The 14,336-nt window shown below is 51.1% G+C and overlaps 5 protein-coding genes across 5 annotated transcripts; 1 reads left to right on the forward strand and 4 right to left on the reverse strand.

Annotated features, from left to right (window-relative positions):
- Positions 1-953: 953 nt before the first annotated feature.
- ACET3X_006848 (uncharacterized protein) lies at positions 954-1,716 on the reverse strand (the record flags this gene model as incomplete). The annotated part of the gene is made up of 2 exons (XM_069453023.1): positions 954-1,073; positions 1,138-1,716. The coding sequence occupies 2 exons, from the start codon at positions 1,714-1,716 to the stop codon at positions 954-956; spliced, it is 699 nt and encodes a 232-aa protein (XP_069305616.1).
- A 2,823-nt stretch (positions 1,717-4,539) lies between these two features.
- ACET3X_006849 (uncharacterized protein) lies at positions 4,540-7,012 on the reverse strand. The gene is made up of 4 exons (XM_069453024.1): positions 6,665-7,012; positions 6,070-6,387; positions 5,852-6,018; positions 4,540-5,802 (listed from the first exon to the last, which is right to left on the reverse strand). The coding sequence occupies exons 3-4, from the start codon at positions 5,982-5,984 to the stop codon at positions 4,619-4,621; spliced, it is 1,317 nt and encodes a 438-aa protein (XP_069305617.1). The 5' UTR covers positions 5,985-6,018; positions 6,070-6,387; positions 6,665-7,012; the 3' UTR covers positions 4,540-4,618.
- A 1,084-nt stretch (positions 7,013-8,096) lies between these two features.
- On the forward strand, positions 8,097-9,591 carry ACET3X_006850 (uncharacterized protein). Its single transcript, XM_069453025.1, has 2 exons — positions 8,097-8,526; positions 8,576-9,591. Exons 1-2 carry the CDS (start codon positions 8,171-8,173, stop codon positions 9,555-9,557), a joined length of 1,338 nt encoding a protein of 445 aa, XP_069305618.1. The 5' UTR covers positions 8,097-8,170; the 3' UTR covers positions 9,558-9,591.
- Positions 9,592-9,917: 326 nt separating this feature from the next.
- ACET3X_006851 (uncharacterized protein) lies at positions 9,918-11,315 on the reverse strand (the record flags this gene model as incomplete). The annotated part of the gene is made up of 1 exon (XM_069453026.1): positions 9,918-11,315. One exon carries the CDS (start codon positions 11,313-11,315, stop codon positions 9,918-9,920), a length of 1,398 nt encoding a protein of 465 aa, XP_069305619.1.
- A 1,685-nt stretch (positions 11,316-13,000) lies between these two features.
- On the reverse strand, positions 13,001-14,269 carry ACET3X_006852 (uncharacterized protein; the record flags this gene model as incomplete). Its single annotated transcript, XM_069453027.1, has 2 exons — positions 13,001-13,847; positions 13,896-14,269. The coding sequence occupies 2 exons, from the start codon at positions 14,267-14,269 to the stop codon at positions 13,415-13,417; spliced, it is 807 nt and encodes a 268-aa protein (XP_069305620.1). The 3' UTR covers positions 13,001-13,414.
- Between the last annotated feature and the right edge of the window lie 67 nt (positions 14,270-14,336).

Consider the following 14,336-nt stretch of genomic DNA (forward strand, 5'->3'; position numbering starts at 1 on the left):
TGATTTTTCCTTGTATAGCGCGGTAGCTTGAAGCATCCGAAATCATAACAAAGGGCGGCCTGAAAGCCATCTCGACTAGCGACCAACACGCGACATCCCAGTATGCCGGTACGATCACTATCCGGCAAGCTGCCGCTTTTGTTTGTTCTTCACGATTGTCAATTCCCTAAACAGGAAAACGAGCATACAGGCGAGGTCCACCAACAATGACAGCCATCTCGATCTTTAACTGCTTTGTCATTGAATGTTACAATGACTTCCAACAAGCGGGGTTCGCCCTACCAACAGCTACAATGCCTTGTGGTTCTTGTTTTTTATGCCAGACCAGACCGACTTTGCAGACTCCCACCATTCAGGATGTCATGCGAATCATGATGAAAGAGATCTAAAGCCACCACTCTTTCCACGACGCTACTCACAGCATGAAATCTCCGAGGGGCTCAGCGGTTTAGGAACATTCCCTCCCGTGCCGAGCGCTTCTGCAACATATGGAATGTGCTTTCCGGGTAGTCGTCAGCCCTAAAAAACATATCGACGTCTCAGAATGAAACATCCGGTTTGTCGCAGTCTGCCTTGGGCAAGCACAATGTATGTACAGCCTCGTGCGACTGACGCTGTGCAGCGTCATGGAGGCTCAATGTTTCACTACCTTTTGAACAACACGAACATACGCCTCCATATAGATGTTGACCAAACAACGCACAAAAGTCGCTGTCATGGGTCGCGTGATAGCACTGGGTCTCGCGACACCTCACTGTCAGTCTCAGCGTCCTAGACTACTACATAGAAAGTTGTGCTCCACAACATTACTCTTGTATGTATGTCTGCCGAATACAATAAGAGGAGAAAACAAAATTCGATCTAGATCACAATTACGAACGCCTTCTAGGTGGCTCAAGACTGACAGCAAACTAACGTGCCACCTAGTGTGCATTGTTTGGATCAACAAAACTCTATTTCCAGTGGTCGATCCATTCCTTTTCCATCGCCGTCATTTTGTCTTGAATAATAGCCGCCTGCATAGCCTTCTCGCTAGCCTTGGCCATTTGCGCATTTGTCATAGTCCAATCGATCTATACTACCATTAGTATCATTCTCTGGTGTCATAGCCTCGATGCCATTCCACTGAGTACTCACTGGGGGTCCAATCCATCCGCTGACACTCCATTGCGTGCTAGCCATCCTAGCCTGCGATTGAGCGATCCTCATCTGGTTCATATGCATATTCTCCTGCATCTTCAGCTGCTGAAATTCTTGCTTCATGCGTCCAAGCTGCATCTCCAATTCTTGCAACTTGTTGTTTCGTGCCTGAATCTTCTGCCGGAATGTTAATAGGTCGTTGGTGCGGCACGCGTCTGTGAAGTAGGACTGAAGACGAGGAGAGTAGAGGTCACACATGAAACCATTAGGGTGTGGTTCTTCGGCCTTGAGCTGCAAGAGGATGGTCGGTTGTGTTGTGCTGGAGTAGAGAGGCTCAATGTGCTTGAGATGGCATTCTTCACAGGCAGTGAACTCGGATGCCATGGATGACAAGCAGTATTGTTTCTCACCCGTGACCAACTTCCCTTTTTGGCAGACAGGTACAGGTCCCCATTTCTTGACAAAGTCAATCAGTGGTGTGATGTCCCGAGTTCTTGTTTCTAGTGTACTCTCTGCCACGTTGGCAATTCTTTCAACGTATTCTAGACACCGTTGTTGTCCGTTTCCTGGTGTCATAAGGTCGCAGGTCGCGAGCAACGCTTGTCCGTCCGCGATCGGCTCAAATATCCGCTTCAGGCAAGGAAAGATAATGTTAATATGAGCAACGCAGTCCGAGCACGCAGTCATCTCTTCAATCAGCGATCCGGTCTTTGGGTCTCGAAGAGAATACCACGTCCTCGTTACAGCCGGTTTCCCTCCTTTCTTGACTTCTGTATCCTCCATGTTGAAGTTTGGGCAGATACCATCCTTATCCCTCTGGATGCTTTGAATTTCACCCAGCAAGCTGAGGTCAGGCTGGCCCTGTTGAAAAAGCCACATATAGGCTAAGCTTACCCATAAGAACGAGAAATCGCACATGTGTGAAAGTTGATAGTTTGCTGGTTTGGCGGGTTGTGCAGAAATAAAGGAGGCATAGCGAGTACCGCGAAAAGACGTGTTGTAACAGTCCGGACAAATGTCAAAATTTGGAATCGGTCTTGGTGAGCTGACTTGCAACCAGTCGTTGTGTCCTTGGGTAAAGCTCGGCCGCCCGCACAACCCAAGCGTTGGGTATTGTTTTGTCTGCGATGTCCCGGCCTGCGAAGAAGATGAACTTCGAGGTGGCAGGGGCGGGGGCCGGACCTAAAGAGTGGTGTACAAATTCAGTACAGGTCTCGCATGCAGTTCATACGAGGACATTACTAACAAGAGGCATGTCTTATACAGAAGGGTATCTAACTGATCTGAATGGTAGAAAAGCTACCAGCAAAATATTCGATAGTGAAAACAATGTTTTGCTAAAGTGGAAGAAACCACCTATCTTTTGGGGTGTTTGAATACCTCTAGACTCAATAATGGGTAGCTTCCAAGGTTGCCGAGGCATGAGGCTGAAGAGGCTGAAAAGTCGTCCGAATACGATACCGGTGAAGGCCAGCCCCGCAATGAGCGCCCAAATCAAGGCCACTAGAGTGCCACGCATGTCGGACCTTCTACATACGTTGCGCATCAAAGGGTTTTGTACATGGGAAGTGGAGGGATCGACGGGCTGCGGCCTATCACGCCATACGAGGGAAAACCGAACGACACGTCCGTAGTTGCCTGGGTAGGGTATCGCCATAAAGGGAAGACCGGTTGCTCTCCCGGTAGATGCCTGGTAAGGTGTTTGATTTTTCGCTCGTATGGCGTAGCACTGTGACTGGAGGAAGCATGAAGTAAACCATATGGTAGTTGGGTATACCACCCTCGAAGAAAGCCAATTCCTCTGCCCTCAACCTTCTACCTTGCCCCGGGCCCTCGATAGGACGCTTACGGCCTTGAATACCTGGAAGGACGACGGGGAAGTCCCGCCAGGTGCCGTATCCCTTGTCTCGGAAGCCGAGCGTCTCGTAGAGGTTACATATGGCCTCATAGCAAGCAGCATTTCTAGTCTCCCATTTGTCGTAAGCTGCCATACGGAGGGTTCGATCGTTGAGTAGATTTTCTCAACGGCGTGCCTCCGCCGGTCCAACCACCATGCGGTGCAGCAGCTCGCAGGCATAAGTCCAATAGTAGGCGACCATGGCTGGGATCCGCGATCCGGCTGGTGGGACCTCTCCGGGAGCGGCAGCGGGCTGTGGGTCGTTCACAATCACACGTCTATCAAGTGTCAGTGATTCGAAAGAAGTCTCACTCGTGGGTCAGGAAGCGTAGTATTTACCTGATGTCCACGACCTTGGACGCTGTTTCAAGGTGCAATGCGATAATATCTCTCTTGACAGTGCCCCTCCAGAACGTTATGCGGTCTCCGGATGAGCGACCGCTGAGCCAGACCAACTTCGCCTCCCGACACATGATTGCGCTTGTGATGGTCGTCATATCGATATGGCAACGCGGGGGCGCGTCCTTGAGGTTAGACAAGAACTCCAGCTTCCGTTCGCACCGAGCTTTTGCGACCCCCTTGGCCGCAGCATGAAGCTCCTGCACCAGCTTGTACTCGCCTTCATACGTGGTCGTCCAGAGCTGCTCCCCGGCCGATATTGCGTTCAGATACGCTTGACGGTTTGCGTTGCGGAGGGCCACATCGGCGGCGGTCTCCCCATCTACTGGGAACGAGTACGCTCTTGCTTCGAGGGCGAAATGGCTTTGCTGCACTACAACATTTTCCGTGCTCACCTTTCCACGGACAAAATCCTGGATGAAAGAACTTTTGCCAAACCTTTCTGTCTGGATGTTCTCGCAGACAGTTCTGAACAATTTACCACTCTCTTCTTGTTCAGCCTTGGTGTCGTACGTGCCGACAAGTGTTGCCACGCCATACTAGGGAAAAATCGAACACCCTACTAGGCGACTACAGGGAGAGCAGTTAGTTTCCTTACATAGCGATACTCTACCTAGGCGACTACAAGAGTGGCGTTCAATTTTTCCCTTCTATGAAATTGAGAATAACGTCCACTAGAGTATTTTCCCTTCTATAGCGTGGTTGCCATCATTCCACGGGGCACGGTACCATAATAAGTGGCGAGGACCCTTCCGATTTTCGTCACCTCGGCTGTTGTGGGCATGGACGTCGGCGTTTTGATCCCACTGGATGCCATCGCTGCGGTAACTGAAGAAGATGTGGAGTTGGCGATGGCAAGATCCACAGCATATGGGTCGATCTTATCTTTGTGTGCTTGTTCTGGGAGTTCCGAATACAACGTCGAAGCGGGTATCTCATACGCCAACTCCGCCAAGGCGTCTATTCTTACAGTATTCATGATGAAGTGGTACGAATCTGAGGTATGGGTAGGTGTAGAGCGAACTCGTCGTTCCAGAACATGTAGGATCAGGAAGATTCCATAAGCTTTGTGAAGCAGTTTGAAGAGATGGATTGAGCACTGTGGTGATTGAATAGACATTACATGCTCAGCGATGTATTGTTTCTTTAAGGTGGTTCTACTTCGCCGCAACCGAATGCCGCTCACTTCGTCTTAGCAATACTAACAACGTTCCGCAAGGTGCCAAAAGGCAACACGTCGGCGATCCTTTTCTTGCTGGCGAACAGCATGACCAGCCTATCCAACCCACACCCCCAGCCACCAGTCGGCGGCATACCCCATTCCAATACTTCGAGATAACTCTCATCGATGGCGCCCTCACCCTCAGGATGGAAGTCACGCTGTTGAATGAACTTGCGGCGCTGTTCAAACGGCGAGTTTTCCTCCTCATATGCGTTGACGTATTCGCGGCCGTGAATGAAGAGCTCCACACGAGACGCGATACGCTGTCCAGTGACTTTGTCAACGTGTGATTTCGAGAGCGGAGAAAGTGCTTCCGGATGGTGAGTGATGAATGTAGGGTTCTTGCAAAGAGGCTCAATATATGTCTCGGCAAGTGCGTCAAGGAGACGCGGAAGAGTGGGATTGGGTGGAATGACGAGGTCTAGCTCAGCAAATAGCTGCAACAGCTTGTTGGAGGCATTCGATGACGATAGATCAGGTAGCTGGCGACCACAAGCTTGCTCGATTGTGGGTATGAAGGGTAGTTGAGCAAAAGGCTGTGTGAAATCGACGTCTTCCGGTGCCGCTAGGGTAGGGAAATACGTAGACCTCAATGACTCAATCGCGGTATGAAGACCGTGTACCAATTGCTCTGTCCTGGCGACGACTGTGGGCAGGTTCGCGCCAACTTCGTAGAACTCACAAGTTGAGAATTCTGGGTTATGCGTGTTGTCTACACCTTCATTCCTGAAGACGCGCCCGATCTCAAAGATCTTATCCTGTCCTCCGACGATCAGCCGCTTCAAATTGAGCTCAGGTGCTATCCTGAGCCTTATAGGAGTATTCGATAGCTCGTTTGCGACAGTCTCGAAGGGTCGGGCAATAGCGCCTCCAGCGTTGACGTCGAACATGGGTGTTTCCACTTCCAAGAACCCACTTTGTATGAAGTACGTGCGCACGTAGTCATAGATCAGTGCCCGGAGTCGAAGGACATCGCCAGGCTCGTCGCTTGTGAGGGCGTGAATGTGTGGTCGTCGCGCAAGGGTCTCGGCATCGTCAACTCTCTCTGGGAGGTGATGGAGGCATGGCGCGAGGATCTGGGGTAGGTCGAGAGCGAGAATTGAGAGTTGTCCGCTCGATGTCTTTGTAGGGTTACCGTTGACGGCTTTGTAGCATTAGAGTCTATCGTCAGGCTTGGTGGTTTCATCACTTACACACCCAGTCACCAACCCGAGCGACTTTCTTGAAACCCTTGAAGTTCTCATCAAGGCCGTTTTGAGGTGCGAGCTTCTTCAGCTCTACCATGACCTGCAATCGCTGTGTGTCACGTTCAATATCGAGGAACATTAGCTTGGAGCCAAGCAATCGCACTGAGCGCACCCTTCCTGACACTGTCAGAACCGGACCGGTGCTCACAGGTAGTGAATCATACCAAACACAGACACACGATCAGGAGTTGTTTCTTGGATGCCATCGTACTTGGCATTAAAATCACGTATCGATAAGTTTTGCGTATCCGTGGAGTAGGCCAGCCTAGGGTGGTAATCGCCCAAGGGCTTCACCTTGCCCAGGTGCTCCAGGCGCTTCTGCTTCTCTACATCATGTGGGCCAGTATATGCATCAGCGGCTAGGCTCTGAGCAAAGCGCCGCTGAACAGAGAGATATGCTCGCGCATGCTCCGGCCTGATGGAGCGACTAGCCTGGTAAAGATATGGGCGGAGAAAGTTCAAGGTTGGCCGACTCATGGTTCCTGTGTCTCGTTAGCTACTAGTTACAGAGGGCGTGTCATAGTGAAAGTGCGGTGAAGAGTGGTTCAGTAAAGGGTATGGTGAAGTCAACCGCCCGAAGGCGTCATTCGCAACGGTTCTAAGGTTGTTTTGGATCATCATAGGAAAGCGTGTGGGCTGCGGCGCCTGCGAAGCTTGACAGAGCTCAAGGCGGGACGGATAGTATATATCAACCGATCCATTGAGCGCTGGTAAGCAGCGCAAGGCAGCTGTGCATGCAATGAAACGCTGTGAACTTACCTTTCCCTGGAACATGCCTGTGACGGCACGCTGATGACAGGTATTGATGAAATAACGAGGTGAGAGAACTTTCACCTCCGACTGCCAAAGCTCGGCCCACCCGCAGTTGAGCCGTCAAGCGAGCGCAAAGCGGCTGTGCGCAGTCACATGACCATTAGCGTGCCAAGCCATTCTGTCTATAAATTCAAATGGTTTCGCGAGTTTGTTTGGGCATACTTACCTTCTTGCGACTCATCAAGCTCAAGTATTTGATGGTCTGACAACGTCGCCTCCATTGCACAGCGGGGTGTGGTGTTGTCATGAATCTCCTTCGGGGGCTTCAGCGGGGCAATTTTTGCTGGTCTGCCACTGCGGCTTTGCTTTTTCATTGATTCCAGTGCCTTGCGCATTGGGTTGAGGAAGAAGTTGGACCACGAGACAACAGAAGAAGACATACTTGCATACTATACAATAGTAAAATGAACACCACCTACGCAACTACAACAGGAGCATTTAATATTTCTCTTATAGATATAACAGATCAACGTTCGCAAGGAGAGGGGAGCGTTTTATCTTTCTTATAGCGATACTCTACCTAGGCAACTACAGAGAGGGCGTTTGATTTCTCCCTTGTATGGCGTGCTTGCTTTCGAGTGTGAATAGGCAAAGTTTGTTGCTGCCACGCTCGAGCTCCTCGTTCTACTCCTAGCGATGTTCATGTGTGCGCATCTGGGCAACAAAAGAAGCCTTTGTACCTGCGTCGGCACCCACCCAGTCCGTTCATGAACCGCCTGGTGCATATTACTCCCCGGATTCTCGGCGTATAGCAATTATCTGGATGCTAGATGCACCATCATGGTCCTCAGTCGTAAGCATATAAGTCGTCGCGTTGCCGCTGGTTTCAAGTCAATCACTCTTCTAGCCTGTATGCTTCCACGTCAGTTCGGAAGAGGCGACTTCACATGCCTCTCGCTTTCGCACGCCACATTTAATCCGGTTTATCCTTCATATCAGTACCCTGAGCTTAACACGACAGAAAAATATATGCCGAGCAAATGCCGCTCCGAGCATACTCGGTGGTCTGGCCATAGCTCCCTGTCTAGCTTTAACGGCCAAACGCGAAACGCGTGTTGCCCCGCCATGACATCGCCATGACGCTCGCCAGAAATCCCATCACCAACGTTGATCTGCGCCAGCACATGGCATATCCAAATCCGCACCTGTTCAGCTCGCGTAGAGCGGACTTGTACCCCTCCACAGCTTGTCATGACGTTAGACTAGCCCCTCCAAGCGCATGTACAAGGGGCGGATAATCTTCTGGTTCGCGGTAGTTGTAAGAAGGCTGTAAATCTAGCGTCACACGTTGGTAATATGACATCGGTTCTGTCTCTGTTGTCATTCAAAAGGTAGGGACTGTGCGCGTGTTGTCACTTCTCCATCTCCATTCCTCTCTCTATCAGACCCTTCCCAGCTCTGAACACTTTCTGCCCTTTACATATACAGCTGCACATCGAATACACGCCCAAGATGATGTCCCAAGCAGCCCGCCAGGCCGAGAAGGTCATTGGCCATGGCGACAACGCCACCACAGCGCAGAACGTCAGCAACCCCGGCAACGACGAGAGCACAGCCGACTACTCTGAGACAATGAAGGCTCTGGCATGGTACGGCAAGAACGAGGTCCGCATGATTGACACACCGAAGCCCAAGATTCTAGAGGATCGCGACGTAATCGTCAAGGTCACTGGTTCCACAGTCTGCGGTTCTGACCTGCACTTGCTCCACGGCACTGTCGTGGAGATGCAAAAGGGCGACATTCTCGGACACGAGTTTTGCGGTGTTGTAGACGAGTGCGGCCCTGGTGTCACAAAGTTCAAGAAGGGGTACGTTCGTCTCCTAGTTTTTGCATAGAGCATTGTTAACAAAACACAGTCAACGAGTCGTTGCCTCCTTCCAGATCGCCTGTGGTGACTGCTACTACTGCAAACAGAAGCTGTCCTCGCAGTGCGAGAAGACAAACTCAAACACAATTGAGAATGCAATGTACGGTGGCCGAACAGCGGGCATGTTTGGTTACTCCCACTTCACTGGTGGATACGCTGGTGGTCAGGCAGAGTACACTCGTGTGGCATACGGCGACGTCAACCTCCTGCCACTTCCCGATGATGTTCCTGATGAGGCGGGTCTCTTCCTTTCCGATGTTTTGTGCACATCATGGCACGCGGTTGTCGACACTGGTGTCAACAAGGGTGATGTAGTCGCCATCTGGGGAGCCGGCCCGATTGGGCAAATGGCTGCAGACTTCTCTTTGATGCAAGGCGCCTCCAGGGTCATCATGATCGATTCCAACTGGCGTCTCGACTTTGTCAAGGCCAGATACCCCAATATCGAAACTATCGACTTCTCTACGCTGGCCAAGGGCGAGTCAGTCACAAGCAAGCTCAAGGAAATGTGCAACAACCGCGGTCCAGACGTCAGCATTGAGTGTGCTGCCGGTGAGTACGCCAAGGGTTGGGCACATTACTTCGAGATGATGCTCGGTCTCGAGACCGACACCAGCGAGCTCATCAACGAGATGATCACTAGCACACGGAACATGGGTCGCTGTGGTATCACTGGTGTATACGTTGGTTTCACCAACCACTTCAACATTGGTTCTCTCATGGAGCGTGGTATCCGTCTCATTGGTAACGGTCAAGCACCTGTTCACATGTACTGGGAGTCTCTCCTCCAGATGATCCAAGAGAAGCGCATCGACCCGATGAAGATGGTTACCCACCGTGTCCGCCTGGAAGACTTGGACAAGGTCTACTACAAGTTTGAGAAGAAGGAGGATGGCATGCAGAAGGTCTTTGTTGAGACCAAGTGGAGTTTCCCAGCATCGAAGGATAGCCCTGAGCTAACCAGGTATTAAGTCTGCTTTTATTGTAACAAAAACATGAAGCGCAGTTTAATGATAATAACACGAATAATGTGGTTTGATTACTATCTGAAGATATAGCCCTTGACGATACATTTTGACAGTGATGTGAATATCTAAAAGCATACGTCGTCATCACCATCTGGCCGACAGCTCACGCTATCGCCAGGGGCTTGTTATAAGTGAAAATTTCATTATCGCACGCATCCAATCGACTCGGATGATTAAAAAAAGACGCATTGTTACAGTAATACAGCTCTGGCCATCCATCCTCCATCGTTTCACAAACTATCTTATAACATGGAACCTGATCCACTCCTTTCACATGCTGAAGCTTCAGCCCCTGCCTAGTCTCTACCATGCTGTATTCGTCTCATTGAAAGCTCGAGCAGCCTCCAACTCTGCGATGAAAACTTTGAGCCTCTTCGCATCTGTCCATGCCATCCTCGTTTCAAAGTACTTTGACACACTGAAAAGAAACCAGGCAATGACCCACAAGTACCCAATTGCATACTCCACCTTTTGCAGCCATTTCGCGTCTGACCCAAACCCCAACCACGTCCGCATCTTGCTCCACTGAGTCGCCACACCCCACTCGATGATCATGGGTAGGACCTGAACGACGTACCACCAGGTAATAGCCCAACAGTCGCCAGAGGGGCTCTGTTGCCACCGAACGAGTGAGTGCACGAGGCCGGATACGAAGAAGACAAGCGTGTTCTCGACCAGCCGCGTGATTGTACCGCGCTGCATACCCAGCCAGCCCCTCGTCATGCATTTGATGTGACCCGAGTAGGAGTAATAGACAAAGTTGTGCCAGTGCCTCGACCAGTACCTTCTTACCGACCACGCGTTGCTGAACGAGCCAAAGAGTGCTTTGGACCACTCTTCCGGGCCATCTAGCCCCAAACCAACGTGGAGAACGGCGAGCATACTGTGATAGGTTTCGTACAACCACAAGGATGAAACGGACCAGTCGAACGTGATCTCCAACCGCCACATTAGCTCTTGGTAATACTCAGACGTTGCGAATCGCAGGAAGAAATTCAATAGTCCCGGTGCCATGTATACGCTCGGAGGTATAACGAGAGGGGAGTAAGTCGTTTCGTAGAGGATATACATCCTTCGGAGACCACAGTAAAAGAGTGCCTTGAGAATTTGGTAGCCGACGAACCCCCAGCGAGAGTAGCCATGACCTGATTTCTCGCAAAACTCAACGCCACGCTGAATGCGAGTGCTCCGCAAGATGGGTTCGTCGGTCTTCTTATCGGTCGCTGTGTACTGCTCTTCCGCAGTCTTTTCTTTCGATGCCGAAATTCCATTCGTGTCTGTCGGTAACTTGTGCTCTTGTTTCTGTTCAAGTACTTGTGTGTGGTTCCGATCGAAAAGAACCTTGTATGCCTGTCTGACTCTTTCCTTGGTTTTTTCGCGTTCTCCCATGCCTCGCTTCTCATTTGGGAAGACGGGCGCAAACTCCAGGACGCAGACTTCGTAGCTCATGTGCGCGAACCATATCAGACACGTCCGCGCGAATGTGTCGTTCGATACCACGTCCGGAGATAACTGATCCGAGTATCGGAATGCATACCATGTTGGAAATGCGAGGATGAGGATGGAGAGTCTGCGATAGAGGCGCCTAGTCGGTGGAAAGGAGAGAATATAGAGGGCGCAAAAAGTGGCTGTGGTGAAGCACAGGACAGGTATGGTGCTGTCGACTAGTTTCCAGTCCTCTTTCACGTACTGGCCCGGCATGGTGGGTGTGGACGCGATGTGTTGGGCAGCCGTGAAATCTTCCAGGTGGTTTAGAGTGGTGTGTATCTCTGAATGAAAGGATTGAAGTTTCTGAATTAAGAGTGAAAATGGATGATTGCGTTTGCAGGTCGGGTTAAATAATTGCAGTTGCGAGTTATGTTACCACGGTTGGTGCATTGGGGACCCACATGGAGTTGTGGTAACGACGCCCCCGAGCCTTGTTACTTGTGAATGACCAATCACTTCAATTGCGAGGCGCGTGATCTCAAACCTGGACTCAAATCAAGAGGTAATAAGAGAGAGTTGGCCTCACTTTGCTGCGTGGCGATTAACTGATTTACTATCGTGGACTCTCACCTGCTTTAGCATTGTGGAGATAATCACACGATACCGCTAGTTCGGCAGGCCGGATCATAGAAAGAAATTGTGTCTTTTCCAGGCTCAGTCCAGTGACCACAGAGGTCAGCTCGCCTTGTAATGCTTGGATGCCTTGTACTGGAGTAGATGTTCTAGTTCAAATCGTGGTCGTTCAAAAGATGGTCGAACTGAGCTGGGCCTCTAGCAGGGACCCTTTTTCGTTGTTCACGCCATACAAGAGAAAGACCGAGGACCCTACCAAGGCAACTACGGGGGTAGCGTTCGGCTTTTCCCTTGCATGCCGTGGTTTAATAAGCCAACATCCCCAAATCTTAGAACTAAATACTCTTATTGGATATCTTTACAACACTGGCCGGGAAAACATACGTGTTCCCCTAGTACTTATGGAAAAACTTTTTCGGGTCCCCCAAACGCTATTTGGATCCCCCCAAAAGATCAGATGGAAGCAAAACACACCTAGAGGTGTATACCTGCAGTCATTCACACCCTCTAATATTATGACCTAATTAGGTAAATATTTTACAGTTGTTCTGCTTCCATCTGATCTTTTGGGGGGATCCAAATAGCGTTTGGGGGACCCGAAAAAGTTTTTCCATAAGTATTATGAATATGCTGAGACATAGTCGTGCTACCAAGTCTACCTGTTTAGCTAGAAAGGGGCCGGTGCTGCTGTTGGAACTCTTGTTGCTGTCATTGAGGAATCGAGAAGAACCAAGACATAATGTGATACTCCAGGGATCATTGAGTCTTGACTTGGGATAAGTCGGGGCAGATGGTGAGGTAGAAGGACATACTTCTACCAGGTAGGAAAGTGGGCATCATTCATGGTGCTTTTGGGTATTGAGACTCTATGCCCAGTCAGCAACGTATCTTAGGGCTAGTCAGTCGGTCAGCGAAATGATAGCACGCCATACAAGGAGAAAATCGAACACGCCACCAAGGCAGCTACGGGGGAGCGCTTGATCTTTCCCTTCTATGGCGACACCCTACCTAGACAACTGCAGGGTGTTTGGTTCTCTCCTTGCATGGCGTCATGGGAGTGTGAGAGTCTTGCTCGTGCATTACATCAAAGGCGACAGGCTGTGAGCCAACTTGCTGGACGACGGACTTGTTCCCTGTCGTATGCGTATTTGGTAGCGAGTGTTCAGCCGGCACAGCATGCTTCATCCGTCCAGTAGACTAGCACAACTCACTCGAAGCTGACGCTGATCTTGCTTGCAGATTCGTCATGGTTACATTTGTCGACAAAAAGCGTACGGATAGAAGAAAATAAAGAAAAAGGAACAAAGAGTGCAGACAAGTCTTGCAAAACACAGGTTAATTTCTTTTGGCTATCGATACCGGGTATGCACAACAACAAAAACAAAAAGACCATGCGTAGCTTGATAGCAGTCTTTGGTGTGTGTTGTTGAGATGAGACAAGTTGCCGTTGGGCCGCACCAGTGGTCTTGGGAGTAGACGGGTACTAGTCTAAGCCAGACGCCCAGCCACAGAGTTGTGGCGCATGACGTTTCGAAACCAGTTCTGGGTCGTGGCGCATGAAGACTACGCGGCCTTGCAGTGTCGCATCCATAGGATCGGCTGTATGCGTAGCATGGTGTGACGCGGGTGCAGCCGTTGCTTTGGGGACGCCAAGGACGGCTTGTCTTGTCTCTGCGGCAGCTTGCAACGACACAATGCCTTGTCGCGATTAAGGCACCATGGCAGAGACGGCGAGCCCCTCACATGCTGGCATACTTGTCGTGGCTGGATTTGACCTTCATGTCCAAGGCTGTCTCGTGGAAGTTACCTTGGACCCTCGACTTCCTCAGCTTCTTGACCTCGTCGTCGGTTAGGCGTCGGCCGATCTGGTCCTCGAGCTCCTTGCGACTAATCTTGGCATTTGCCTTCTCTTCCTTGCTCGCCTTGAGTCGCGGCTTGAAGCGGGCTTGCATGCGTATGCGGAAGGTGGTGTTGAAGTCGATGTGTTCGGCGTCACCTCGTGGTTCTGGGGCTTTCCCAGACGACTCGTCGATGGTCAGGAACCTGTCACGGGCAGTCTGGAGAGAGAATGCCGAGGGGTTGTCGGGCACGGGAACGACGACAAAGGTTTCTTCGGGGGAGATGGCGGTCGCTGTCGCGCTGAGGACGCCGAACTTGTCGCAGCCCAGATATCTATACTGTGTCAGTCGCGTCCTTTACGCGTCATCTGAAGCTCCGTACCTTCCGTGGTGGCCCTTTAGACTGAGCTGTTCGGTGCCGGCGATGCGGTTTGCGACAAAGACCTGGCGCACGTCATGCGGTTCAGCCGTTGCGACGTCGCCCTCGACTATGTTCTCCAATTCGCTCGCAAACACCTTTCCGTTCGCGTCGCATGCTAGACACGTGCTCGGGGATTCGGTGGGCAGCACAATGACTACCGGTCCCGATATGTCGGTCGGCGCGTCGGCGCTCACCCAAGAGTCGTCGCTCTCAGCTTCGGCAGGCGCGCTGGTGGTGAGCTGCTTCGAGGGCTTCTCATCGGCATCGTACGGTTCGGCGGCTTTTCTGCGCTTCTTGACCTTCTTGTCACCCTTGAAGTGGAGTGCTTTGGGCATGGTGATGGTGGCGGTGGTGGTGGTGGTTAGGCGTCGGAATGGAGAGATCGGAGTTGGCCGAGGCTGA

The sequence above is a fragment of the Alternaria dauci genome, chromosome 6 (genome assembly GCF_042100115.1).
Source record: "Alternaria dauci strain A2016 chromosome 6, whole genome shotgun sequence".
In the NCBI taxonomy this organism is placed as follows: domain Eukaryota; kingdom Fungi; phylum Ascomycota; class Dothideomycetes; order Pleosporales; family Pleosporaceae; genus Alternaria; species Alternaria dauci.

What these genes read in the sequence shown, in the direction of transcription:
- ACET3X_006849 (XM_069453024.1), bottom strand. Translation starts at nt 5,984, where the DNA reads ATGTTCCTCGATATTGAACGTGACACACAGCGATTGCAGGTCATGGTA. An exon ending in TCGGGTTGGTGACTGGGTGT is followed by an intron (nt 5,803 to 5,851) that starts GTAAGTGATGAA and finishes AATGCTACAAAG; the next exon opens with CCGTCAACGGTAACCCTACA.
- ACET3X_006850 (XM_069453025.1), top strand. Translation starts at nt 8,171, where the DNA reads ATGATGTCCCAAGCAGCCCGCCAGGCCGAGAAGGTCATTGGCCATGGC. An exon ending in GTCACAAAGTTCAAGAAGGG is followed by an intron (nt 8,527 to 8,575) that starts GTACGTTCGTCT and finishes AACAAAACACAG; the next exon opens with TCAACGAGTCGTTGCCTCCT.